At 54.7% G+C, this 27,439-nt stretch overlaps 3 protein-coding genes across 17 annotated transcripts in view; 2 read left to right on the top strand and 1 right to left on the bottom strand.

The window, feature by feature from the left end:
- The window catches only part of ncaph2 (non-SMC condensin II complex, subunit H2), a 9,013-nt gene extending 5,700 nt beyond the window's left edge, over positions 1-3,313 (top strand). For 2 of the 3 annotated variants that reach the window (XM_068306368.1, XM_068306367.1), the window contains exons 9-20: positions 1-106; positions 175-255; positions 336-399; positions 471-572; positions 1,330-1,374; positions 1,462-1,532; positions 1,619-1,733; positions 1,839-1,919; positions 2,120-2,169; positions 2,366-2,467; positions 2,534-2,683; positions 3,100-3,313. The exon at positions 1-106 is cut by the window's left edge and continues 106 nt beyond it. In XM_068306368.1, the coding sequence (XP_068162469.1) occupies positions 1-106; positions 175-255; positions 336-399; positions 471-572; positions 1,330-1,374; positions 1,462-1,532; positions 1,619-1,733; positions 1,839-1,919; positions 2,120-2,169; positions 2,366-2,467; positions 2,534-2,683; positions 3,100-3,252 (1,120 nt within the window). In that variant the 3' untranslated portion in view covers positions 3,253-3,313. The remainder of the gene's footprint in view (positions 107-174; positions 256-335; positions 400-470; positions 573-1,329; positions 1,375-1,461; positions 1,533-1,618; positions 1,734-1,838; positions 1,920-2,119; positions 2,170-2,365; positions 2,468-2,533; positions 2,684-3,099) is intronic. The other variant, XM_068306369.1, reaches the window with a different exon arrangement.
- A 278-nt stretch (positions 3,314-3,591) lies between these two features.
- Positions 3,592-5,046, bottom strand: sco2 (synthesis of cytochrome C oxidase 2). Its single transcript, XM_068307499.1, has 2 exons — positions 4,809-5,046; positions 3,592-4,513 (listed from the first exon to the last, which is right to left on the bottom strand). The coding sequence occupies exons 1-2, from the start codon at positions 5,044-5,046 to the stop codon at positions 3,759-3,761; spliced, it is 993 nt and encodes a 330-aa protein (XP_068163600.1). The 3' UTR covers positions 3,592-3,758.
- A 5,363-nt stretch (positions 5,047-10,409) lies between these two features.
- The window catches only part of LOC137589475 (filamin-C-like), a 55,937-nt gene continuing 38,907 nt past the window's right edge, over positions 10,410-27,439 (top strand). For 4 of the 13 annotated variants that reach the window (XM_068307272.1, XM_068307267.1, XM_068307271.1 and 1 more), the window contains exons 1-20: positions 10,410-11,145; positions 16,024-16,272; positions 16,357-16,454; positions 16,538-16,688; positions 16,772-16,890; positions 16,963-17,040; positions 17,164-17,326; positions 17,438-17,638; positions 20,442-20,579; positions 20,664-20,790; positions 20,955-21,091; positions 21,713-21,912; positions 22,437-22,550; positions 22,849-22,992; positions 23,335-23,458; positions 23,534-23,694; positions 23,767-23,857; positions 23,940-24,109; positions 24,174-24,291; positions 26,179-26,441. In XM_068307272.1, coding sequence (XP_068163373.1) covers positions 10,425-11,145; positions 16,024-16,272; positions 16,357-16,454; positions 16,538-16,688; positions 16,772-16,890; positions 16,963-17,040; positions 17,164-17,326; positions 17,438-17,638; positions 20,442-20,579; positions 20,664-20,790; positions 20,955-21,091; positions 21,713-21,912; positions 22,437-22,550; positions 22,849-22,992; positions 23,335-23,458; positions 23,534-23,694; positions 23,767-23,857; positions 23,940-24,109; positions 24,174-24,291; positions 26,179-26,441 — 3,567 coding nt within the window. In that variant the 5' untranslated portion in view covers positions 10,410-10,424. Of the gene's footprint in view, positions 11,146-16,023; positions 16,273-16,356; positions 16,455-16,537; positions 16,689-16,771; positions 16,891-16,962; positions 17,041-17,163; positions 17,327-17,437; positions 17,639-18,346; positions 18,470-20,441; positions 20,791-20,954; positions 21,092-21,712; positions 21,913-22,436; positions 22,551-22,848; positions 22,993-23,334; positions 23,459-23,533; positions 23,695-23,766; positions 23,858-23,939; positions 24,110-24,173; positions 24,292-26,178; positions 26,442-27,439 lie in introns of all 13 variants that reach the window. The other 9 variants (XM_068307268.1, XM_068307261.1, XM_068307266.1 and 6 more) reach the window with 5 other exon arrangements.

Here is a 27,439-nt window from a genome sequence, read left to right as displayed (position 1 = left end):
GCAGGGGGCGGAGCAGCAGGGGGCGGAGCAGCAGGGGGCGGAGCAGCAGGGGGCGGAGCAGCAGAGGGCCGAGCAGCAGGGGGCCGAGCATGTGGACAGACAGAAGGTCAGCCCACTGTGGTTGGTCTTTGGGGGCGGGGTCTGACCTGCTGACAGCATCCATCTCCCCCCCAGGCTCAGGACGACCACAGGATGCTGCGAGAGAGGCGGGGTCTGGAGGACGAGCAGCTGGGGGCAGAGGAGGCCACGCCCAATGTATGATGTCATAGCTTGATCCAGCTGTTCTCCAACACGTTCATTTCCTGTTGTGCTCAGAGCCGTGTGTTGTTCCTCAGGTGACCCCGTGGGCGTTCCACGACCCCTACGCCACACTGGGGGGGGGCACACCCTTCAGAGCAGGTGAGCCTCAGGGCGGAGACGGTTGCCATGGTGCTGCCTTGACCTCGCTGACCCTCCCGTGACCTCTGCAGGGAAATGCTACCGGGTTCCTGACGGGCTGGAGGATGGGGGCAAGAGGAAGAGGAAGCACACCACGTCCCCCCAGGACTTCAGGACCTGGTTCACAGGAACATGTGAGTCACGATGAAGATGATGGTGATGATGGTGATGATAAAAGATGATGGTGATGATGAAGATGATGGTGAACATGATGATGATGGTGATGATGATGATGGTGATGATGATGATGATGATGATAAAGATGGTGGTGATGATGATGATGATGGTGATGATGAAGATGATGGTAAACATGATGATGATGGTGATGATGATGATGGTGATGATGATGATGGTGATGATGAAGATGATGGCGATGATAAAGATGATGGTGATGATGAAGATGATGGTGAACATGGTGATGATGGTGATGATGGTGGTGATGATGATGGTGGTGATGATGGTGGTGATGATGGTGGTGATGATGATGGTGGTGATGATGGTGGTGATGATGATGATGGTGATGATGGTGGTGATGATGGTGATGATGGTGGTGATGATGATGATGATGGTGATGATGAAGATGATGGTAAACATGATGATGATGGTGATGATGATGATGGTGATGATGATGATGGCGATGATGAAGATGATGGCGATGATAAAGATGATGGTGATGATGAAGATGATGGTGAACATGGTGATGATGGTGATGATGGTGGTGATGATGATGGTGGTGATGATGGTGGTGATGATGGTGGTGATGATGATGGTGGTGATGATGATGATGGTGATGATGGTGGTGATGATGGTGATGATGGTGGTGATGATGATGATGGTAATGATGATGGTGGTGATGATGAAGGTGATGATGGTGGTGATGGTTTGTTGCAGTCGACCCCCCGGAGCAGAAGTTCAGGAACGGACCCACGTTCACAGGTCAGGTGTTGCTTGACTCCTCCCCTCTGTCCCTGTGGGTGGGGCTAGAGTCAGGTGCTGAAACAGGTGAATTCGTTCTGTTCTCAGATCTGAACTCGGTGTATCTGAACACAATGAAACAGCGCCTGCAGCTCCGGAGGCGGAGCTACAGGAAGGCGGTACGGTTCTGCTCATGACCTGCCTGTTGCCATGACGACCAGGCTGCGGGTGTGTGAGGTGTGTGTGACGTTTGTGGGTCTCTCAGGGTGTGGTCGTCTCCGGTCAGGACCTCAGGGACACCTTTCTGCAGCTGGAGGAGGTGGGGCTGGAGCAGCAGGGGGAGGAGCCTATGGAGGCATTCAGACAGCATGACCTCATGGGTAAACAGTGCCACACGCACACACACACACGTACACACACACACACACACACACTGCTCAGAGCTGACGGCGCCGTTTCTGTCCAATCACCTGTTCCACGTGGAGATGATGACGCCTTCGACCACGATCACGAAGCACTTCCTGATGACGGCCCAGAGCTTGGAGGACCAGACGCCATTGGTCCAGGTAGGACACCGGACCCGGTCCGGGTAGGACACCGGACCCGGTCCGGGTAGGACACCGGACCCGGTCCGGGTAGGACACCGGACCCGGTCCGGGTAGGACACCGGACCCGGTCCGGGTAGGACACCGGACCCGGTCCGGGTAGGACACCTGACCCGGTCCAGGTAGGACACCTGAGCTCCAAACACTTCCTGTCTCTGCAGAGCCCCAGAAGGACCAGCCGAGTTATGAAGACCTGGTGATGCTGCGAGTGGTAAGAGATCAATGACATCTGATTTGTTTATTTGTTTACATGTTTGTTATTCAACGTTTGTTGGTTTCTTTGTTGTTTATTTGTCATTTGGTTGTTTATTTACTTATTGGCCAATGTTTCTGTTTTTTGTTTATTTGCTGTGTATTTGTTTACTGTTGGATGTTTGTTTGTTTGTTGTTTATTTGTGGCCGTCCAGGAGCAGCTGCTGGCGTCCAGCCGGGGGTACACCCAGCAGACGTCTCTGTCCCAGCGGGTCAGAGCGTGGGAGGAGAAGATCCAGCCTGAGCTGCTGCTCCAGGTGAGTGTCCCCCCCCCGCTGCTCGAGGCTCACCCCACCCCCGTCAACATGTTTGTTTGTTTACAGGAGCAGCGCCCCGCCTTCGACATTCACGAGTACGGCGACCGGATCGTCACGGCTCTGCAGGCTGTTGACCGCCGCCGCCTCTTCTCCTCCGTCGTCGCCGGATTGGACAGCGTGGAGGCCTGCAAGTACCTGCTAGCATCCCTGCAGTTGGTGAGCCCCACGCTAGGCTAAAGCAGCGCTCTATGCTAAAGCGGCTCGCTAGGCTAAAGCGGCTCGCTAGGCTAAAGCGGCTCGCTAGGCTAAAGCAGCGCGCCATTCAAGTATACAAAGAAAATGCTAACACAATACTCGATCCTATGCGAACATGCTAGCTTGTGTTTCACTGTTAGCTTTCATGTGAATCAAATCATCTCTGATGCAATGAGCTAAATGATGATGTCATCAAGCCACTGACTCCGCCCCCACTGACTTCCCTGTGACGGACACATGCTAACAGAGCCCTGCTAGCTGAAGCTCCCATGCTGCTCAGTCATTGGCTGTGATTTGACGTGACAGCTGCTGTCAGGAGGGGGACGTGGGTTTGGTGGGCGTGTCCTCACCTGGTTGGATGTGGGCGTGTCTTCCAGGCTAACGACTACACGGTGGCGGTGGACGACGCCCCCGGCCTGGAGGTGCGGCTGGACTCCATGGGCCTGTCGCTGCTAAGCACCCGGCGCGCCGCCGACCGCTTCCGGGCCCTGGGGGGTCCGACTGGGACCGGGCCCCCGCTGGGGCTGTGAGAACCTGCCCCCCGTTTGTGTTGTTGTCACGTGGATCTTTGTAATAAAAACGTAAACATGAGGCGGGATTGGTCGACTCACTGATCACGTGACACACGTGCCACAGGCTCCTCCCACAGCAGGCATCAGATCAACTTCATCCCAGCACCCCAGACGGTTTCCACGGTGATAGTCCAGCTCCGTCAGAGGGATCAAAGAACCCCATCAGGCTCCGCCTCCTGCCGCCCAGGGAACCACTGATGGATGGCGAGAGCCAGGGGCCTGATGTGGCCACGCCCCCTCCTGTCATGGTCTGAAGGCTGTTTGTTAGTAAACAAAAGAGCCCCCAGGTCAACAATCTGGAATCAGGTTTTTATTTTCATCTTCACACAAACATCAGGTGAGGCTCCGCCCCCTGCCCCGTCACAGGGGGCGTGGCTAGAGGTTATCATGTGAGGCTCCGCCCCCTGCCCCGTCACAGGGGGCGTGGCTATAGGTTATCATGTGAGGCTCCGGCCCCTGCCCCGTCACGGGGGGGCGTGGCTGAGCATGTGGCCCCTGACGCTGCTGGTCACCTGGTCCTGGTCCTTGGTCCGGTTGTAGTAGTCCAGGAAGCGGCCCTGGGGGTCCACCAGGTAGATCAGGACTGTGTGGTCCACCATGTAGTCTCCGTCGGGGCCGGGGGGCCCCGCCTGGGCGTACACCCGGTAGTCCCGCCCTGCCTCCCGCACCTCCTCGGGCGTGCCCGTCAGCCCGACCAGGCGGGGGTGGAAGTCCTGGACGTAGCGCGCCAGCGCCGCCACGTCATCGCGCTCCGGGTCCACGGTGATGAAGAGGGGCGTGACCGGGGGCAGGGCGGGGTCGCGGTCCAGGGCGGTTACCACGGCGCTCAGCTTGTCCAGCTCGTCGGGGCAGATGTCGGGGCAGTGGGTGAAGCCGAAGTACAGCAGCAGCCACCGCCCCCGGAAGTCCATCGCCGTGCGGCGCCGCCCCCGGTGGTCCAGCAGGCTGAAGTTGCCCCGCCCCAGCGCCACCGCCTCCAGCTGCTCCGCCCTCAGCCGACGCAGACGCCCCTCCTTCTCCCGGGACACCGCCCAGCAGCCCGCCGCCAGGCCGCCGCCCACCAGCAGCGTCACCGCCACACGGGTCCGCAGGGGGGCGGGGCCCAACGACCTCTGACCCCTGGACAGGAAGCAGCGCTGGGCCCCCACAGGAAGAGGACGCCGCCCCAGGAGCCCCCGCAGATCACCCACAATGCACCTGGACGCCAACATGGCCCCTGCTGGAGGGACAGGACAGGAAGTGAGGACAGCACCGGTACCGGGTCACGACCCCCCCCCTACAGTTAACACGTTTGGTCGGTGTCCACACGACCGACGCGGTGACGTCACTAACGCTGACCGGCGGTGTTTACCGGGACCTCCCGGGCTCGTCTGTCGGTAGCGGTTCTACCGGCAGCGGGTCGTGGGCTCCCCCCGACCGGACCCCCGGTGACACGGAACCGACCGGAGCCGCACGAGCCCCGGTGCCGGAAGCTAACCTAGCCGCTGCGGCTAACAAACGGAACCGGAACTTACTGCCGCGGTCCGGTTGTCCGGTGGAACCGGTGCCGTCAGCTGAACGGAGCCGGGAGCCGCGGGTTCGACAGGAGGACGCTCCGGTACCGGGAGACACGCCGACCGGAGACAAGAACGGACAGGACGTGACGTCGGACCGGCTGCTTGGCTCCGGGGGAGGACCCGGGACTGTTCTTGACACCCCTCTGCTGGACCGGAGGCGGAAGGTCAGCACGAGACCGGAAGGTGAGCCCCTCATGACGTCATCGTTAGATAAATAAAAGGAAGCTGATGGGGGCGGGTCTAGTGTTCAACCAATGAAATCACACTCATAACACACACACACACACACACACAGTAATCCCTCACGCATCAACACTCGTGACTTCACCACATCACGGATTTTTGGTAGACAGTCACATGATACCATACACGCGTTCTATTGGCTGACGTCATCCTGAAGTGCATAATGTTCTGTGAGTCTCACCAAAGTGTTAAACAGTCTATCAGAGTGTTTAAAGGTGACTCAGAGAGAAGGTGGTTTAATGTCAGTGTGGGGGGGTCACCTAGACTGTTTCACTGCGTGAACCTGGACTGTTTCAGGTGTGAACCTGGACTGTTTCACTGTGTGAACCTGGACTGTTTCACTGTGTGAACCTGGACTGTTTCACTGCGTGAACCTGGACTGTTTCACTGTGTGAACCTGGACTGTTTCACTGCGTGAACCTGGACTGTTTCACTGTGTGAACCTGGACTGTTTCACTGTGTGAACCTGGACTGTTTCACTGTGTGAACCTGGACTGTTTCAGGTGTGAACCTGGACTGTTTCAGGTGTGAACCTGGACTGTTTCACTGTGTGAACCTGGACTGTTTCAGGTGTGAACCTGGACTGTTTCACTGTGTGAACCTGGACTGTTTCACTGTGTGAACCTGGACTGTTTCAGGTGTGAACCTGGACTGTTTCAGGTGTGAACCTGGACTGTTTCACTGTGTGAACCTGGACTGTTTCAGGTGTGAACCTGGACTGTTTCACTGTGTGAACCTGGACTGTTTCACTGTGTGAACCTGGACTGTTTCACTGTGTGAACCTGGACTGTTTCAGGTGTGAACCTGGACTGTTTCACTGTGTGAACCTGGACTGTTTCAGGTGTGAACCTGGACTGTTTCACTGTGTGAACCTGGACTGTTTCACTGTGTGAACCTGGACTGTTTCAGGTGTGAACCTGGACTGTTTCACTGTGTGAACCTGGACTGTTTCACTGTGTGAACCTGGACTGTTTCAGGTGTGAACCTGGACTGTTTCACTGTGTGAACCTGGACTGTTTCACTGTGTGAACCTGGACTGTTTCACTGTGTGAACCTGGACTGTTTCACTGTGTGAACCTGGACTGTTTCACTGTGTGAACCTGGACTGTTTCAGGTGTGAACCTGGACTGTTTCACTGTGTGAACCTGGACTGTTTCAGGTGTGAACCTGGACTGTTTCACTGTGTGAACCTGGACTGTTTCAGGTGTGAACCTGGACTGTTTCAGGTGTGACTTCACCACATCACGGATTTTTGGTAGACAGTCACATGATACCATACACGCGTTCTATTGGCTGACGTCATCCTGAAGTGCATAATGTTCTGTGAGTCTCACCAAAGTGTTAAACAGTCTATCAGAGTGTTTAAAGGTGACTCAGAGAGAAGGTGGTTTAATGTCAGTGTGGGGGGGTCACCTAGACTGTTTCACTGCGTGAACCTGGACTGTTTCAGGTGTGAACCTGGACTGTTTCACTGTGTGAACCTGGACTGTTTCACTGTGTGAACCTGGACTGTTTCACTGCGTGAACCTGGACTGTTTCAGGTGTGAACCTGGACTGTTTCACTGTGTGAACCTGGACTGTTTCAGGTGTGAACCTGGACTGTTTCACTGTGTGAACCTGGACTGTTTCACTGTGTGAACCTGGACTGTTTCACTGTGTGAACCTGGACTGTTTCAGGTGTGAACCTGGACTGTTTCACTGTGTGAACCTGGACCGTTTCACTGTGTGAACCTGGACCGTTTCACTGTGTGAACCTGGACCGTTTCACTGTGTGAACCTGGACTGTTTCACTGTGTGAACCTGGACCGTTTCACTGTGTGAACCTGGACTGTTTCACTGTGTGAACCTGGACCGTTTCACTGTGTGAACCTGGACCGTTTCACTGTGTGAACCTGGACCGTTTCACTGTGTGAACCTGGACTGTTTCACTGTGTGAACCTGGACCGTTTCACTGTGTGAACCTGGACTGTTTCAGGTGTGAACCTGGACCGTTTCACTGTGTGAACCTGGACCGTTTCACTGTGTGAACCTGGACCGTTTCACTGTGTGAACCTGGACTGTTTCAGGTGTGAACCTGGACTGTTTCACTGTGTGAACCTGGACTGTTTCAGGTGTGAACCTGGACTGTTTCACTGTGTGAACCTGGACTGTTTCACTGTGTGAACCTGGACTGTTTCAGGTGTGAACCTGGACTGTTTCACTGTGTGAACCTGGACTGTTTCACTGTGTGAACCTGGACTGTTTCACTGTGTGAACCTGGACCGTTTCAGGTGAGAACCTGGACCGTTTCACTGTGTGAACCTGGACCGTTTCACTGTGTGAACCTGGACCGTTTCACTGTGTGAACCTGGACCGTTTCACTGTGTGAACCTGGACCGTTTCACTGTTTGAACCTGGACCGTTTCCCTGTGTGAACCTGGACCGTTTCACTGTGTGAACCTGGACCGTTTCACTGTGTGAACCTGGACCGTTTCACTGCGTGAACCTGGACCGTTTCACTGCGTGAACCTGGACCGTTTCAGGTGTGAACCTGGACCGTTTCACTGTGTGAACCTGGACCGTTTCACTGTGTGAACCTGGACTGTTTCAGGTGTGAACCTGGACTGTTTCACTGTGTGAACCTGGACCGTTTCACTGTGTGAACCTGGACCGTTTCACTGTGTGAACCTGGACTGTTTCACTGTGTGAACCTGGACCGTTTCAGGTGTGAACCTGGACCGTTTCACTGCGTGAACCTGGACCGTTTCACCTTGTGAACCTGGACCGTTTCACTGTGTGAACCTGGACCGTTTCACTGTGTGAACCTGGACCGTTTCACTGTGTGAACCTGGACCGTTTCACTGTGTGAACCTGGACCGTTTCACTGTGTGAACCTGGGGTGTTTCACTGCGTGAATCTGGACTGTTTCACTGTGTGAACCTGGACTGTTTCACTGTGTGAACCTGGACTGTTTCAGGTGTGAACCTGGACTGTTTCACTGTGTGAACCTGGACCGTTTCACTGTGTGAACCTGGACTGTTTCACCGTGTGAACCTGGAATGTTTCACTGTGTGAACCTGGACTGTTTCAGGTGTGAACCTGGACTGTTTCACTGTGTGAACCTGGACCGTTTCACTGTGTGAACCTGGACTGTTTCACTGTGTGAACCTGGACTGTTTCACCGTGTGAACCTGGACTATTTCACCGTGTGAACCTGGACTGTTTCACTGTGTGAACCTGGAGTGTTTCAGGTGTGAACCTGGACTGTTTCACTGTGTGAACCTGGACCGTTTCACTGTGTGAACCTGGACCGTTTCACTGTGTGAACCTGGACCGTTTCACTGTGTGAACCTGGACCGTTTCACTGTGTGAACCTGGACCGTTTCACTGTGTGAACCTGGACCGTTTCACTGTGTGAACCTGGACTGTTTCACTGTGTGAACCTGGACTGTTTCAGGTGTGAACCTGGACCGTTTCACTGTGTGAACCTGGACCGTTTCACTGTGTGAACCTGGACCGTTTCACTGTGTGAACCTGGACTGTTTCACTGTGTGAACCTGGACTGTTTCACTGTGTGAACCTGGACTGTTTCAGGTGTGAACCTGGACTGTTTCACTGTGTGAACCTGGACTGTTTCACTGTGTGAACCTGGACTGTTTCAGGTGTGAACCTGGACTGTTTCACTGTGTGAACCTGGACTGTTTCACTGTGTGAACCTGGACTGTTTCACTGTGTGAACCTGGACCGTTTCAGGTGAGAACCTGGACCGTTTCACTGTGTGAACCTGGACCGTTTCACTGTGTGAACCTGGACCGTTTCACTGTGTGAACCTGGACCGTTTCACTGTGTGAACCTGGACCGTTTCACTGTGTGAACCTGGACCGTTTCCCTGTGTGAACCTGGACCGTTTCACTGTGTGAACCTGGACCGTTTCACTGTGTGAACCTGGACCGTTTCACTGTGTGAACCTGGACCGTTTCACTGCGTGAACCTGGACCGTTTCAGGTGTGAACCTGGACCGTTTCACTGTGTGAACCTGGACTGTTTCACTGTGTGAACCTGGACTGTTTCACTGTGTGAACCTGGACTGTTTCAGGTGTGAACCTGGACTGTTTCACTGTGTGAACCTGGACCGTTTCACTGTGTGAACCTGGACCGTTTCACTGTGTGAACCTGGACTGTTTCACTGTGTGAACCTGGACCGTTTCAGGTGTGAACCTGGACCGTTTCACTGCGTGAACCTGGACCGTTTCACCTTGTGAACCTGGACCGTTTCACTGTGTGAACCTGGACCGTTTCACTGTGTGAACCTGGACCGTTTCACTGTGTGAACCTGGACCGTTTCACTGTGTGAACCTGGACCGTTTCACTGTGTGAACCTGGACCGTTTCACTGTGTGAACCTGGGGTGTTTCACTGCGTGAATCTGGACTGTTTCACTGTGTGAACCTGGACTGTTTCACTGTGTGAACCTGGACTGTTTCAGGTGTGAACCTGGACTGTTTCACTGTGTGAACCTGGACCGTTTCACTGTGTGAACCTGGACTGTTTCACCGTGTGAACCTGGAATGTTTCACTGTGTGAACCTGGACTGTTTCAGGTGTGAACCTGGACTGTTTCACTGTGTGAACCTGGACCGTTTCACTGTGTGAACCTGGACCGTTTCACTGTGTGAACCTGGACCGTTTCACTGTGTGAACCTGGACTGTTTCACCGTGTGAACCTGGACTATTTCACCGTGTGAACCTGGACTGTTTCACTGTGTGAACCTGGAGTGTTTCAGGTGTGAACCTGGACTGTTTCACTGTGTGAACCTGGACCGTTTCAGGTGTGAACCTGGACTGTTTCACTGTGTGAACCTGGACCGTTTCAGGTGTGAACCTGGACTATTTCACCGTATGAACCTGGACCGTTTCAGTGTGTGAACCTGGACTGTTTCACTGCGTGAACCTGGAGTCAGATAACTGATCAATGATCTATTCTTCTGGATCGATTGCTCTGGCCTGTAGTTCCAGCGCACGTCACCAGCCAATCAGAACAGACTCTCTGGTCAGCTGGTTCCCTCCCGTCATGTTCTGGATCGAGACCCGTAGGTGGGCTTCTGGTGACGTCACTGCCCGTTGTCTTTAGTGATCAATCCCTGATTTTACACCCTCATCATGACGTCATCGCTACTGATCAATAATCTGTTTTTAGTTTCAGATGACGTCATCCTTCCTTGCGGACCGCGTGACGATCGGCTCGGTCCTCTGGGCTCCCCCCGGCTCGGAGTCTCTAAATATACAGCAGGCGTCACCACGGAGCCCCCGGACCGACGGCCGTGGAGGCCCCGCCCCCTGCCCGCCGCCAGCCAATGGGCGGCGGCCCCCGGTCCTCTTCTATGGTCACGGCTGGGGCATTCCTGGGAGTCCAGCGGACTGACGCCGAGCCCGGAACACCGCGGATCCGGCCCCGCCGCAGGCCCAGAACCAGGACCCGGACCCGGACTGGAACCAGAACCTGGACAAGAACCCGGACCCGCACTAGAACCAGAAACTTTTCTCCGCCTGTCCTTCGTCACCGCGGATCGCTCGTGACGCCCGGTACCGGACCCACCGATCGGGATCGGCTCCCCCACCGGGGCGCGTGCCTTCACGCACACTCCCGTGACGCGTGCGTGACGGGTCTCGTGCCGCTCCGCTTCCCGGTGTCGCGCGGAGTCACGATGAGCGGCGGCGGCTTCCCGGAGCCGCAGCTCCTGTACCGGAGCCCCGCGGAGGAGGAGGCGGAGGAGGAGGAGGAGATGCCGGCTACCGAGAAGGACCTGGCAGAGGACGCGCCCTGGAAGAAGATCCAGCAGAACACCTTCACCCGCTGGTGCAACGAGCACCTGAAGGGGGGCGGCCGGAGGATCGGGGACCTGCAGCGGGACCTGAGCGACGGGCTGCGGCTCATCGCGCTGCTGGAGGTCCTGAGCCAGAAGAAGATGTACCGGAAGTACCACTGCAGGCCCAACTTCCGCCAGATGAAGCTGGAGAACGTGTCGGTGGCGCTGGAGTTCCTGGAGAGGGAGCACATCCGGTTGGTGTCCATCGGTGAGTGGCCCCGGGGCCCCGCCCCCACCGCTCCTCCTGTGTGAACCTGATGCTAGCCTAGTCTAATCTACCCTAACCTAACCTAACCTAGTCTAGTGTAGCCTAGTCTAGTCTACCCTAACCTAACCTAGTCTAGTCTAACTTAGTCTAGTCTACCCTACCCTAACCTAACCTAACCTAGTCTAGTCTAGCCTAGTCTAGTCTACCCTAACCTAGTCTAGTCTAACTTAGTCTAGTCTACCCTACCCTAACCTAACCTAACCTAGTCTAGTCTAGCCTAGTCTAGTCTACCCTAACCTAGTCTAGTCTAACTTAGTCTAGTCTACCCTAACCTAACCTAGGCCTGGTCTGTTGGGGGTTAGGGTCTGTTGGGGGTTAGGGTCTGTTGGGGGTTAGGGTCTGCCGTACTGATTGGTTCAGTGGAACCAATCAGGAGGCTGCCTTGTCTCTGACCAGATCAATAACAGGAAATATTGATTGTCATTGATGCAGTTGATCAACTGAAGAATTGGGTCACATGACCTACAGTATTGGTTCTGGGGGGTCACATGTGGAGGGCTGGAGAGCAGCTGGGGTCCCTCAGGCCTCAGGGGGCGTGGCCTCGTGTGTGTGTGTGTGCGTGGGGGGGGCAGGAGGTGAGTGATGGAGACAGCTGAGCTCTGCTGTCTGTCTGCCAACAGCTGCTGAAAATAGACCCCCAGTCCACCCCCAGTCCACCCCCCATCCACCCCCCAGTCCACCCCCCATCCACCCCCTAGTCCACCCCCAGTCCACCCCCCATCCACCCCCCATCCACCCCCCAGTCCACCCCCCATCCACCCCCTAGTCCACCCCCAGTCCACCCCCCATCCACCCCCCAATCCACCCCCAGTCCACCCCCCAATCCACCCCCCAATCCACCCCCCATCCACCCCCCAGTCCACCCCCCATCCACCCCCTAGTCCACCCCCAGTCCACCCCCCATCCACCCCCCAATCCACCCCCAGTCCACCCCCCAATCCACCCCCCAATCCACCCCCCAGTCCACCCCCCATCCACCCCCTAGTCCACCCCCCATCCACCCCCCAATCCACCCCCAGTCCACCCCCCAATCCACCCCCCAATCCACCCCCCAGTCCACCCCCCAATCCAACCCCCAGTCCACCCCCCAGTCCACAGGGGCTCTGACCCAGACCACAGTCCTGGTCCAGGTCTGATGATTGTCTCCATCAGTGGTTCCTCAGCTGGTTGGAGGAACTGATGATGATGGTGATGAAGGTGATGATGATGATGGTGATGATGATGGTGATGATGATGGTGGTGATGAAGGTGATGGTGATGATGATGGTGATGATGATGGTGGTTCTGTCCCGGCTGTGGGTCACAAATGAGCATCAGGTCCTCCAGGACTCTGGAGCACCAGAGTCCTGTCCCATAAAGCTGGATTAACCTAGTCAGGCTTCCTCTTCCTTATCTGGCTTCACTTACCCAGACATCCACCCTCCAGATTTTCGGTCCCATAAAGCCGGCTATCAACTCACTAATTCAATCCAGACTTGTCCACTCTAGATCTGTGCGCTCACATAAAAAGGGCGGAGTTTGCTGCATGCGACCAATCACAAACATGCAACAAACCGGCCCGAGACGCATATTTCACAACGGAGGAGCAAACAATAATAATCAATAAATACGATCAATACAAATCAATAATCCAGGCAATCAGCAACACAGCTGCAGCTGCCAAACGGAGCAAGGATCTCTGGGAAAACATGGCCGACTGCGTCAATGAGGAAGTTAGTGCCATTATAATATTACTGCCCCACTATGATGCACTTGTGTATCTGACTACAGTAACATGTGTGTGTTCATACATGTGTGTGTGAACCACATGTTTGGTTATGACATGTGATCGTAGCCCCGTGACCTTATGAACAGCTCTACGTACTGTGTTCTTCACAGGTTTTCAGCATCGCCAGCAGAATACATTAAAGTACCGATCAATCAATCAATCAATCAATCAATCAATCAATCCATGATCTACTGAAACAAATCATTGATCAATGACATTCTATCTGTCTTGCTTGTAACCCGTCCAACGAGGGATTTCAGGACATCATAATAATTACCAACATCACTCAGAAATATATGAACTGTGTCAAAGACCCTCAGGTCAATGCACACTGTGTGGGGCTGTCAGCGCGGGGTTGGGGTGCGTTCCATTCCTGATGTGAGGCTCCAGCAGCTGACAGATGTAATGTAACCCCTCCCCCCAAAACCTCTACCTTTCTACAGTCATTGTTCAGCCAATCCCAGCGGATTACAGCCATCCCTAAATATTCTCTCTGCCTGAGCGCTCTGCACACAAGCTGTGACCCGAGATCCACCGGGTTCTCAGGGAACGGACGGCCCGTTTTCAGGAGAACCGATTGGTCAGTAGGTGGGGCTGTTATACCTGCTGAGCTCTGATTGGTCAGTAGGTGGGGCTGTTATACCTGCTGAGTTCTGATTGGTCAGTAGGTGGGGCTGTTATACCTGCTGAGCTCTGATTGGTCAGTAGGTGGGGCTGTTATACCTGCTGAGCTCTGATTGGTCAGTAGGTGGGGCTGTTATACCTGCTGAGTTCTGATTGGTCAGTAGGTGGGGCTGTTATACCTGCTGAGCTCTGATTGGTCAGTAGGTGGGGCTGTTATACCCGCTGAGCTCTGATTGGTCAGTAGGTGGGGCTGTTATACCTGCTGAGCTCTGATTGGTCAGTAGGTGGGGCTGTTATACCTGCTGAGCTCTGATTGCTCAGTAGGTGGGGCTGTTATACCCGCTGAGCTCTGATTGGTCAGTAGGTGGGGCTGTTATACCTGCTGATCTTATCCTGAACTTATCCTGCTCCGGAGCAGGTTAGGTGTTCAGCATAGGTTACCACGACAACGTAGCCCGATAGAAAGTCAGCCACCTTCATGGTACCGAAAAGCCAGGGTTAAGCCTGAAGTTATCTGGCTAAGCCGTAATCCAGCTTTATGGTACAGGCCTCTGGTGGAGGACCTGGGGGCGGGACGTGTCTACTACCTGAAGGTCTGGTCTCTCCCTGTCTGTGTCTCCCTGTCTGTGTCTCCCTGTCTGTCTCTCTAATGGGTTCCATGTGTTCTACCATCAACACTCTGGAATGTTCTCCTCCTTTATCTCAGTTTCCTCACAGCTCTCCAGACGCCTCTGAGGAATCTGATCCACCTCTGTTGTTATTTTATTTTTGTTATTATTACTATTACTATTATTATTATTATTACTATTATTATTATTATTGTTGTTATTATTGTTATTAATATTGTTATTATTATTGTTATTATTATTATTGTTTTTATTATTATTACTATTATTATTATTGTTGTTGTTATGATTGTTATTAATATTGTTATTATTATTATTATTATTATTATTATTATTATTGTTTTTATTATTATTATTATTATTATTGTTGTTGTTGTTGTGATATTTGACCCCTATGGGTGACATACAGGGGGAGGGGTGTGGTTGGGGTTTGATCACACTGTTTCCATGGTTACGGTGTGGGGTTTGAGAAGTGGGCGGAGACTGACTGGAGGTGGGCTGGATGAGGAGGTTCATCACCTGGGGGGAGGGGCCTCCGGTGATGACCTCACTGACGTGTTGGACGTTCTGACAATCTTCTGAGCCTCAGCTGCCAGAAACAGTCGGGGTCAGAGGTCGGGGGTCAGGGGTCGGGTCGGGCCAGGTTCAAAGTGATGAAGTGGCGTCAACACGGCGCCGCCTGTCTGGAGCGTCTCCTCAGTCCCGCCTCCTCCCTGTGATTGGACGCTGTGACCAGCAGGCCCCCCCAGCCCCCGGCAGTTGCTCTGCAGGTGGTTTTAATAACAGTCCTGATTCATCACCTGGGGGGGTGACATCAGCAGCATCTCCATGGAAACAGGGAGATCTGCTGACTGTCATCCTGATCTGGAGCGCTGGAAACAACGAGGCCTCTGTCCCCCCCCAACCCCACAACTCCCCCGCATCATGTGGTCTGCCCCGGCCCGGGGGAGGAGGCTGATCAGTGTGTCGGGGGAGGGGGTGGGGGGGTGCGTGTTTGTCAGCTGTCGTCACAGCCGGTGTGGAGCAAGGCAACAGCTGGGGGGCCAAGGACCCCCCAGGACCACGAGGACCCCCCCGGACCACAAAGACCCCCCCTAGACCATGAGGGCCCCCCCGCACCACGATGACCCCCCCCGTGGTCCCGTCCTGCCTGACGGCCTCCTGGATCCTGGACAGAGGCGTGTCAGCAGAAACCAAGCTGCTTCCTGTCGCTGGAACACACTTCCTGTCTGAACGGACCCGGAGCTTCCTCCTGGTTCTGGTCCAGGATGACATCATCGCTTCCTTCTGGGGTCAGCTGACCAATCCAGACTTGAACACGGGTCAAGGGGTCAGGGGATGCTGGCAGCTGATTGGTCAGTTGGTGGATGAGTGTTTTTGTTTGTGACCTCGAGGGTTAAACATCCGTCATGACGGTGCGCTCTGATTGGACGATCCTCCGTCACCGTACTGTGTGTGTGTGTGTGTGTGTGTGTGTGTGTGTGTGAGCCCATGTGTTTCCTATTGAGGATGACCTCATTCCTTGGAGGGGGGGTGATGACATCATCCTGAGCTGTGGATGGATGAACCTTCACATTAAAGGAGTCAAAGCCAAGTCATGAACTTTTACTTTGGCGGGGAGAACTAAAGCTCTGAAACAGGAAACAGGAAGCAGAACCTTTCTAAAAACAGTACTGAGTGGGCGTGGCCATGTCACCTGTCTCACAAGCTCGTGGTGTTCCTCAGGTGAAACGTGCTAACGTTAGCTCCTACGTAGCGCCACCCACAGGCTCCTTATGTTGTTGTCCTGCTGTCCTCCAGACTCTAAAGCCATCGTGGACGGGAACCTGAAGCTGATCCTGGGCCTGATCTGGACCCTGATCCTGCACTACTCCATCTCCATGCCGATGTGGGAGGATGAGGACGATGAAGATGCCAAGAAACTGACCCCCAAACAGCGTCTGCTGGGCTGGATCCAGAACAAGGTGCCCCAGCTGCCCATCACCAACTTCCACCGGGACTGGAGGGACGGCAAAGCCCTTGGAGCACTGGTGGACAACTGCGCACCTGGTGGGTCCAGAATCCGGTGCGGGTCCTGAGGACCTCGTCCTGTGGGGGGGTCCTGGGTTCACTGTGTCTCTGTGATGCCTTCAGGTCTGTGTCCGGACTGGGAAACGTGGGATCCCAGTCAGCCGGTGGAGAACGCCCGAGAGGCCATGCAGCAGGCTGACGACTGGCTCGGAGTCCCACAGGTAGCGCTGACCTTTGACCTTTCCCCTGAAGCACGCTGCATGAGTGGGTCGGCCAGCAGGTCTCAGTCCAGGTTCTTCTGCAGGTCATCGCTCCGGAGGAGATCGTCGACCCGAACGTGGACGAACACTCGGTGATGACCTACCTGTCCCAGTTCCCCAAAGCCAAATTGAAACCCGGCGCCCCCTTGAGGGCAAAGACGCTGCACCCCAAACGGGCCAAAGCCTACGGACCAGGTGAGTCCAGAAGGAGCTGAGTAGCTCCTTCCCGGCCAGCTGGGGACCGTAGCGCGTCTTCAACCCTCTCACGTGTCCCTCAGGTGTGGAACCCCGAGGGAACGTGGTCCTGAAGCCAGCAGAGTTTTTGGTGGAGACAGTGGAGGCCGGACTGGGTGAAGTTCTGGTCTACGTGGAGGACCCGGAGGGTCACATGGAGGAGGTGGGGATGCACACGCTAATGTGACGTTTTACCAGAAAAACCCAACTGACATCTGGGTTCTCTGCCCGTCAGGCCCGAGTGATCCCCAACAATGACAAGAACAGGACCTACTCCGTGGTCTACCTGCCCAAGGTGGAGGGCCTTCATAAGGTAAGCCACCCAGTCCAGAACCCCTCTCACCAGGATGGACCCCAGTAAGGCATTGGAAACCAGTTCAGAACCACGGCCTCCGTGTGGAAGCTGTTGGTGTTCACGGTCGAACTCCTGCCCCAGGTGAAGGTGCTGTTCGCTGGCCAAGACATCGACAGGAGTCCCTTCTTGGTGAACGTTTCCAAAGCCCTGGGTGATCCGACCCGAGTCCAGGCACGCGGGTCGGGACTGCAGCCCATGGGGAACGTGGCCAACAAGCCCACCTACTATGACATCTACACCGCAGGTAACACCGAGTACACACCTGGTGGTCCTGGGTCAGAAGAGGAGCACCTTCAGTAGACTACTGACTGTCAGGGACCCGGCACCTCCTTTCTGAATGCCGTCTGTCCTCCAGGAGCCGGCGCCGGAGATGTGGGCGTCGTCATTGTGGACTCCAACGGTCGCAGGGACACGGTGGAGGTCGTGCTGGAGAACAAAGGGGACAGTGTTTTCCGGTGCACCTATGTTCCTGTCCTGGAGGGACCTCACACTGTCTACGTGACATTTGCTGGGCAGCAGATTCCCAGAAGCCCTTTCACCGTCCACATCTCAGAGGGTAAGTTTTCACACTGGACAGTTCTGACCCGGGTACTTTCTAGAGACTGTCTGCGTTACTGGAATCCAGTCCTGCTGGTGTGTTGTCTGTCCTCCAACGGGAGCAACAGAAGGACGGTTTGGACCGGAACCTGAAGCGCCAGCTCCTTGCATCTGCTACCAGTCGGCGCCACGATGAGGTCCAGACTGACCGTCGGACGCCAATGGGACGGTCACTACTTGCTTCTCAGTCCTAGGACTGCGGGTTCTCGGTTTGTGGCAGTGGTGTCTGGTCTTCTTGCTGGTCTGGTCTGCTGTGGGACTCAGACGTGGACTCGTTAACAACTGTTCAGAAGGACTTAACACAGCCTTTGGTCCAGGATCCTGCCTAACAGAACCAGGACTGTGGACCCTGAAATGGACCTTGTCCACATTGACTTGGACAGGAAATGAACCACCTAGCTGTGTGGTTGTTGTAAGTGTAGATGCAACCCAGTCTTGACTAGTCTTGACTAGTCTTTACTAGTCCTTAGTAGTCCTAACTGGTCCTGATGGGAATTTCCTGTTTTGTCCTCATTCAGAACTTCATTTAGAACTTTGGAGACCTGCTAGTCCAGGTTTGAGACAAATGTTGAGGCTAACTTTGGATTTAACTACTGGATCTGGTACATCCTGGTCCACATGTGGTCTGGAGGTTCAAATATAACCCCCCTGCTGTCCCCTCTTGCAGCTTCACAGACCTTCCAGCCTAAAGGGGCCCCAGTGCAAGTTGGACCCCAGTCCATACGCACCCCACCCTCAGACCAGACAAAGAGGGGCCCCCCTGCAACGCCGCCCAAACCCAGGCGACCAAGTTAGTATGACCCAGGTCCGGGGGTATGACGGGAGCCTGCCTGCGCTCACTGGTTTCCCCCCACCCCTCTCAAAACTTCTTCCCTGCCTCTGGGGAGCTTAAAGCATGTGCAGCTCCTGCTTCCTGTCTTCTTCTGCAGTCCAGAACCTGAACCACGCCGCTGTGGTGCCCTCTATGGACGGTGTCGGGGTTGGCGGTCACCAGTGCTTGTGGGACAGTGATTAGTTCATCCTCCAGGTTCGAGAACCTCGTGGAACTTTTTGGTTCTGTCAGGATCCAGAACCGTTCGTTTGATCAGGTGAAATGAACCAGGAAACCCTCCAGGAGAACACGGTCAGTTTCTGGTACCGGCTGACCGAGGAGGACGGCCTTTAGATGGGTCGACTCGACCGACCAAACGTTTCTGACCACTCGGAACTCGTTTCCTGAGTCGATCCAATCTGATCCAACTCAACAACAAACAGGAATGGAACCTGTCCCTGCTCGCGCCAGTGCCTCGTAGCGTCGGCTGAACATCAGTTTGTCCATGTGAAGGGTCTTCATCGCCAGCATCTTCATCGTCTCGTAACACTTCTTCCTTTCCAGAATCTTTCCTCTGACGTCAGATTCTCTTCATCTGCTTTCCTTCTGGTTCTTCCTCCTCTTCATTCTCTTCATCCTCATTCTGCCTCAGCCAACCGCTGCTCAGCTCCGGTCAGCTGACTAACAGAACCAATCTGATCAGCTGACTAACAGAACCAATCTGATCAGCTGACTAACAGAACCAATCCGATCAGCTGACTAACAGAACCAATCCGATCAGCTGACTAACAGAACCAATCCGATCAGCTGACTAACAGAATCCGATCAGCTGACTAACAGAATCCGATCAGCTGACTAACAGAGCAGAGCCTGCTGCCGTGTGTTCCAGATCTGGATAAAACAGCAGTCCAACCCAACATGTCTGTAACCCAGTCTGACCGGTCTCTAACCCAGTCTGACTGGTCTGTAACCCAGTCTAACCGGTCTGTAACCCAGTCTAACTGGTCTGTAACCCAGTCTGACCGGTCTCTAACCCAGTCTGACTGGTCTGTAACCCAGTCTAACCGGTCTGTAACCCAGTCTAACTGGTCTGTAACCCAGTCTGACCGGTCTCTAACCCAGTCTAACTGGTCTGTAACCCAGTCTGACCGGTCTCTAACCCAGTCTGACTGGTCTGTAACCCAGTCTGACTGGTCTGTAACCCAGTCTAACTGGTCTGTAACCCAGTCTGACCGGTCTCTAACCCAGTCTGACTGGTCTGTAACCCAGTCTGACCGGTCTGTAACCCAGTCTAACTGGTCTGTAACCCAGTTTGACCGGTCTCTAACCCAGTCTGACTGGTCTGTAACCCAGTCTAACCGGTCTGTAACCCAGTCTAACTGGTCTGTAACCCAGTTTGACCGGTCTGTAACCCAGTCTGACCGGTCTCTAACCCAGTCTAACTGGTCTCTAACCCAGTCTGACCGGTCTCTAACCCAGTCTGACCGGTCTCTAACCCAGTCTGACCGGTCTCTAACCCAGTCTAACTGGTCTGTAACCCAGTCTGACCGGTCTCTAACCCAGTCTAACTGGTCTGTAACCCAGTCTGACCGGTCTCTAACCCAGTCTAACTGGTCTGTAACCCAGTCTGACCGGTCTCTAACCCAGTCTAACCGGTCTGTAACCCAGTCTGACCGGTCTCTAACCCAGTCTGACCGGTCTGTAACCCAGTCTGACCGGTCTCTAACCCAGTCTAACTGGTCTGTAACCCAGTCTGACCGGTCTCTAACCCAGTCTAACCGGTCTGTAACCCAGTCTGACCGGTCTCTAACCCAGTCTAACTGGTCTGTAACCCAGTCTGACCGGTCTCTAACCCAGTCTAACTGGTCTGTAACCCAGTCTGACCGGTCTCTAACCCAGTCTAACTGGTCTGTAACCCAGTCTGACCAGTGTCCTCTCTTGGTCCTGACAGCCTGTAACCCAAACGCCTGCAGGGCGTCCGGTAGGGGTCTGCAGCCGAAGGGCCTGCGGGTGAAAGAGGTGGCAGATTTTAAAGTTTACACCAAAGGCGCCGGTAGTGGAGAACTCAAAGTCACCGTGAAGGGACCAAGTAAGACGCCAAAGGGCCCCGAGGCAGCAGCATCCCACTGGTCCAACGGAGGCACTGACTGGTTGTGTTTCTCCCTGAGTCCAGAGGGCCTGGAGGAGCCAGTGAAGGTTCTGGACATGGACAGTGGGATGTTTGAATGCAATTATTATCCCATCGTGAAGGGAAAGTACATCGTAAGCATCACCTGGGGAGGACACAACATTCCACGCAGGTGAGACTCCACCCAGTACGGGATGGAGGGAGGGTCCGAAAACTGGAAGGAACCTGCTGGAGGGGGCAGCCATGAGCCCGGACCCAGAAAGGCCTGTCCATGACCCCCCGCCCTGTATATCAGTGTCCTGTTGCATCACTTCCTGTGTGTTCCTGTGTTTTCAGTCCTTTTGAGGTTCAGGTGAGTGAGGAGGCGGGGCCTCAGAAGGTGAGGGCGTGGGGTCCAGGTCTGGAGACCGGTGTGGTGGGCAAGAGTGCTGACTTTGTGGTGGAGGCCATCGGGACGGAGGTGGGAACGCTCGGTACGTCCCGGCAGTTCACCTGTCTGTCTGTTATCTGTCTGTCTGTCTGACCGTCTGTCTGTCTGTCTGTTATCTGTCTGTCTGTCTGACCGTCTGTCTGTCTGTCTGTCTGTCTGTCTGTCTGTCTGTCTGTTATCTGTCTGTCTGACCGTCTGTCTGTCTGTCTGTCTGTCTGTCTGTCTGTCTGTCTGTTATCTGTCTGTCTGACCGTCTGTCTGTCTGTCTGACCGTCTGTCTGTCTGTCTGTCTGTCTGACCGTCTGTCTGTCTGTCTGTCTGTCTGTCTGTCTGTCTGTCTGTCTGTCTGTCTGTCTGACCGTCTGTCTGTCTGTCTGTCTGTCTGACCGTCTGTCTGTCTGTCTGTCTGTCTGTCTGTCTGTCTGTCTGTCTGTCTGTCTGTCTGTCTGACCGTCTGTCTGTCTGTCTGTCTGACCGTCTGTCTGTCTGACCGTCTGTCTGTCTGTCTGTCTGTCTGACCGTCTGTCTGTCTGTCTGTCTGTCTGTCTGTCTGTCTGTCTGTCTGTCTGTCTGTCTGTCTGACCGTCTGTCTGTCTGTCTGTCTGACCGTCTGTCTGTCTGACCGTCTGTCTGACCGTCTGTCTGTCTGACCGTCTGTCTGAAGGGTTCTCCATCGAGGGCCCGTCTCAGGCGAGGATCGAGTGTGACGATAAGGGCGATGGGTCATGTGACGTCCGCTATTGGCCGACGGAGCCGGGCGACTACGCCGTCCACGTGATCTGTGACGACGACGACATCAAGGACAGCCCCTTCATGGCTCGCATTGCCCCCACCCCCGCCGCCGGCGACGCCTCCCCAGAGCATGTGAGTCCAGACCTGAGCTGTTTAGACCAATCAGAGCTGTTTAGACCAATCAGAGCTGTTTAGACCAATCAGAGCTGTTTAGACCAATCAGAGCTGTTTAGACCAATCAGAGCTGTTTAGACCAATCAGAGCTATTTAGACCAATCAGAGCTGTTTAGACCAATCAGAGCTGTTTAGACCAATCAGAGCTGTTTAGACCAATCAGAGCTGTTTAGACCAATCAGAGCTGTTTAGACCAATCAGAGCTGTTTAGACCAATCAGAGCTGTTTAGACCAATCAGAGCTGTTTAGACCAATCAGAGCTATTTAGACCAATCAGAGCTGTTTAGACCAATCAGAGCTGTTTAGACCAATCAGAGCTGTTTAGACCAATCAGAGCTGTTTAGACCAATCAGAGCTGTTTAGAGGGTGTCTGGTCTGGTCCCAGCTGTAAAATATGAATTTCAATTACCCTGTTGACCCCACCTGCCCCCCCCCCCCCAATGAGGGTTAACCCTAACCCTAATCCTGGTCTCTGTCCCCAGGTGAAGTGTTCTGGTCCAGGTCTGGAGCCCCTGGGGTGCATCGTCAACAAACCAGCGGACTTCTCCATCGACGCCCGCGGAGCCGGCAGGGGGCCGCTGAAGCTCTACGCTCAGGTGAGGATGTGGGGGGGGCTCACCTGGTGGGGGGTTCACCTGGTGGGGGGACTCACCTGGTGGGGGGACTCACCTGGTGGGGGGTTCACCTGGTGGGGGGACTCACCTGGTGGGGGGACTCACCTGGTGGGGGGTTCACCTGGTGGGGGGACTCACCTGGTGGGGGGACTCACCTGGTGGGGGGACTCACCTGGTGGGGGGTTCACCTGGTGGGGGGACTCACCTGGTGGGGGGTTCACCTGGTGGGGGGACTTACCTGGTGGGGGGCTCACCTGGGGTGACTGTGCTGTGCTTTCAGGACGCGGAGGGCTTCCCCATCGACGTCCAGGTGAGCGACAACGGAGACGGCACCTTTCTGTGCGTGTACGCCCCCACCAAACCCATCAAACACACCCTCATCATCACCTGGGGCGACGTCAACGCTCCCAGCAGCCCCTTCAGGGTGAGGAAGCCACGCCCACCACTAGCGTCCAGTCATGATGATGTCATTCTGTGTTAGCGTGTGGAACCGTAAACCAAACACATCAGCAGTGACGTGCTGCGTCAGGAGGTGTGGCCATCCGACGCCACGCCTCCGCTTAGTCACTCTTAACAGTTTGTTGTTTTGTTGTGTGTTTATTATTGTGTTTGTTGTTGTTTATTTGTTGGTTTTGTTTGTTATTTGTTTGTTGTGTGTTATTGTTTTGTTTGTTTGTTTGTTGTTTGTTTTATTTTCTGTTTGTTGTTGTTTTGTTTGTTTGTTTGTTGTTGTTTTGTTTGTTTGTTGTTTGCTTGCGTGGACCAGGTGGCGATTGGGGAGGGCAGCCACCCAGAGAAGGTGCGGGTCTACGGTCCGGGGGTGGAGCCTACAGGCCTGAAGGCCAGCGAGCCCACCTACTTCACCGTAGACTGCAGCGAGGCGGGACAGGGTGGGTCTCAAGCCACGCCCCCTGTTGTTTCCGGTTCCTGTCTGGATTGGCTCTAAACGTTTGCCCCGCCCTCAGGTGACGTCAGCATCGGGATCAAATGTGCTCCAGACGTGGTGGGCCCCGCTGAGGCCGACATCGACTTCGACATCATCAAGAACGACAACGACACGTTCACGGTGAAGTACACGCCCCCCGGTGCCGGCCAGTACACCATCATGGTGCTGTTTGCCGACCAGGTGAGAGCAGGTGAGTGCTGGGCGTCGTCCTCATTAGCACGTAGCATTAAAGGCGCTTCTCACCTTCAACAGGAAATTCCCATCAGCCCCTTCAGAATAAAGGTGGATCCTTCCCACGATGCCGCTAAGGTGCGAGCAGAGGGACCCGGACTCCACAGCACAGGTGTGAACAGATGGGCGTGAGCGGCGCCGCCCGTTTGTCGCGCCGCCCCCTCAGGCCTGACGTACACCTGAACTCTCTGCAGGTGTGGAGGTGGGAAAACCGACTCACTTCACCGTTTACACCAAGGGGGCCGGCAAAGCCACGCCCGAGGTGCGGTTCAGCGCTGCGCCTGAAGGGGACGCCGTCCGAGACTTCGAGATCATCGACAACCACAACTACTCCTACACCGTTCGCTACACCGCCGCCCAGCAGGTGGGTGCTTCAGCCTGCCCACGGCTCGCACAGGAGCAGGTGCTCACCAGTCTGTGTCCACCAGGGGGCGCTGTCCATCACCGTGTGTCACGGAGGAGACCCCATCCCCAAGAGTCCCTTCAGTATCACTGTGGCCCCCCCACTGGAACTCAACAAGGTCAAAGTTCAGGGACTAAACAACAGTAAGTGTTGCCGTCTGGTGTCGTGTTTGGTCGTGTTTACGTAAACGTTCAAGTCAGGCGATCCGTCCAATCGCAAACGGTCGGACACGTCGGACCAAAGACCCCAAAATTCACAAGAACTCACAGAAAAATCTCCATTCAGATACGTACATGTGTGCTTCAGCATGTCCACCACACACAACATACGTGTGCTTCAGCATGTCCACCACACACAACATACGTGTGCTTCAGCATGTCCACCACACACAACATACGTGTGCTTCAGCATGTCCACCACACACAACATACGTGAGCTTCTGCATGTCCACCACACACAACATAGGTGTGCTTCAGCATGTCCACCACACACACAACATACGTGAGCTTCTGCATGTCCACTACACACAACATATGTGTGCTTCAGCATGTCCACCACACACAACATATGTGTGCTTCAGAATGTCCACCACACACACAACATACGTGCGCTTCAGCATGTCCACCACTCACAACATACGTGTGCTTCAGCATGTCCACCACACACAACATACGTGAGCTTCTGCATGTCCACCACACACAACATAGGTGTGCTTCAGCATGTCCACCACACACACAACATACGTGAGCTTCTGCATGTCCACTACACACAACATATGAGTGCTTCAGCATGTCCACCACACACAACATACGTGAGCTTCTGCATGTCCACCACACACAACATAGGTGTGCTTCAGCATGTCCACCACACACACAACATACGTGAACTTCTGCATGCCCACTACACACAACATATGAGTGCTTCAGCATGTCCACCACACACAACATACGTGAGCTTCTGCATGTCCACCACACACACAACATACATGCGCTTCAGCATGTCCACCACTCACAACATACGTGTGCTTCAGCATGTCCACCACACACAACATAGGTGTGCTTCAGCATGTCCACCACACACACAACATACATGCGTTTCAGCATGTCCACCACTCACAACATACGTGTGCTTCAGCATGTCCACAACACACAACGTAGGTGTGCTTCAGCATGTCCACCACACACACAACATACGTGAGCTTCTGCATGTCCACTACACACAACATATGTGTGCTTCAGCATGTCCACCACACACAACATACGTGAGCTTCTGCATGTCCACCACACACACAACATACATGCGCTTCAGCATGTCCACCACTCACAACATACGTGTGCTTCAGCATGTCCACCACACACAACATACGTGAGCTTCTGCATGTCCACCACACACAACATAGGTGTGCTTCAGCATGTCCACCACACACACAACATACGTGAGCTTCTGCATGTCCACTACACACAACATATGTGTGCTTCAGCATGTCCACCACACACAACATACGTGAGCTTCTGCATGTCCACCACACACAACATACGTGAGCTTCTGCATGTCCACCACACACAACATACGTGAGCTTCTGCATGTCCACCACACACAACATACGTGAGCTTCTGCATGTCCACCACACACAACATACGTGTGCTTCAGCATGTCCACCACACACAACATACGTGAGCTTCTGCATGTCCACCACACACAACATATGTGTGCTTCAGCATGTCCACCACACACACAACATACATGTGCTTCCGCATGTCCAAGCACACTATGCTTCAGCACAACACAGCCAAGCACATGCTCACCTTTACACCCACATGTGACGTAGCGTGACCTCAGTGAGCCACCATTAGCATCCAGGGGGCGGTGCTAAACTCCAGAATACTGAGTACTGAGATGGTTCCATCCGTGTAATTCACACGGGTGTTTCCTTGGTAATGATATGTTCTCTGAAGGTCTGTTGTAGAAGGATGCTAACAAGATGCTAACAGTAGCAGCGCTAACCCAATGCTGGTGTGTGTGTGAACCAGAGGTGGACGTGGGAAAGGATGAGGAGTTCACCGTCGTCACGCAGGGGGCTGGAGGTCAAGGCAAACTGGATGTTAAGATCACCTCGCCGTCACGCCGACCAATCCCCTGCAAGCTGGAGTCCGGCTCAGTCAATGAGGTGCACACAGTCAAGTACATCCCCCCCGAGGAAGGACCGTACAGGGTGGACATCGGTTACGACGGAAACCCTATTCCGGGAAGTCCGTTCACTGTGGATGGGGTCATGCCCCCCGACCCATCAAAGGTAAAGATAGTCATGGTCTGCCCCCCCCATGTCGGTAGGACTTCAGGTCTACTGCCCCCCCATGTCGGTAGGACTTCAGGTCTACTGCCCCCCCATGTTGGTCGGACTTCAGGTCTACTGCCCCCCCGTGTTGGTAGGACTTCAGGTCTACTGCCCCCCCATGTTGGTCGGACTTCAGGTCTACTGCCCCCCGTGCTGGTAGGATTGCAGGTCAACTGCCCCCCCATGTTGGGAGGACTTCAGGTCTACTGCCCCCCCGTGTTGGTAGGACTTCAGGTCTACTGCCCCCCCATGTTAGTCGGACTTCAGGTCTACTGCCCCCCGTGCTGGTAGGATTGCAGGTCTACTGCCCCCCCATGTTGGTCGGACTTCAGGTCTACTGCCCCCCCCATGTTGGTCGGACTTCAGGTCTACTGCCCCCCGCGTTGGTAGGACTTCAGGTCTACTGCCCCCCCGCGTTGGTAGGACTTCAGGTCTACTGCCCCCCCGCGTTGGTAGGACTTCAGGTCTACTGCCCCCCCGCGTTGGTAGGACTTCAGGTCTACTGCCCCCCATGCTGGTAGGATTGCAGGTCTACTGCCCCCCCATGTTGGTCGGACTTCAGGTCTACTGCCCCCCCCATGTTGGTCGGACTTCAGGTCTACTGCCCCCCGCGTTGGTAGGACTTCAGGTCTACTGCCTCCCTGCGTTGGTAGGACTTCAGGTCTACTGCCCCCCGTGCTGGTAGGACTTCAGGTCTACTGCCCCCCGTGCTGGTAGGATTGCAGGTCTACTGCCCCCCCATGTTGGTCGGACTTCAGGTCTACTGGCCCCCCCATGTTGGTCAGACTTCAGGTCTACTGCCCCCCGCGTTGGTAGGACTTCAGGTCTACTGTCCCCCCGCGTTGGTAGGACTTCAGGTCTACTGCCTCCCTGCGTTGGTAGGACTTCAGGTCTACTGCCCCCCGTGCTGGTAGGACTTCAGGTCTACTGCCCCCCGTGCTGGTAGGATTGCAGGT

The sequence above is a fragment of the Antennarius striatus genome, chromosome 22 (assembly GCF_040054535.1).
Source record: "Antennarius striatus isolate MH-2024 chromosome 22, ASM4005453v1, whole genome shotgun sequence".
NCBI lineage: Eukaryota > Metazoa > Chordata > Actinopteri > Lophiiformes > Antennariidae > Antennarius > Antennarius striatus.
The sequence above is the reverse complement of the archived record's forward strand: the minus strand, read 5'-3'. Positions and strand labels throughout refer to the sequence as shown.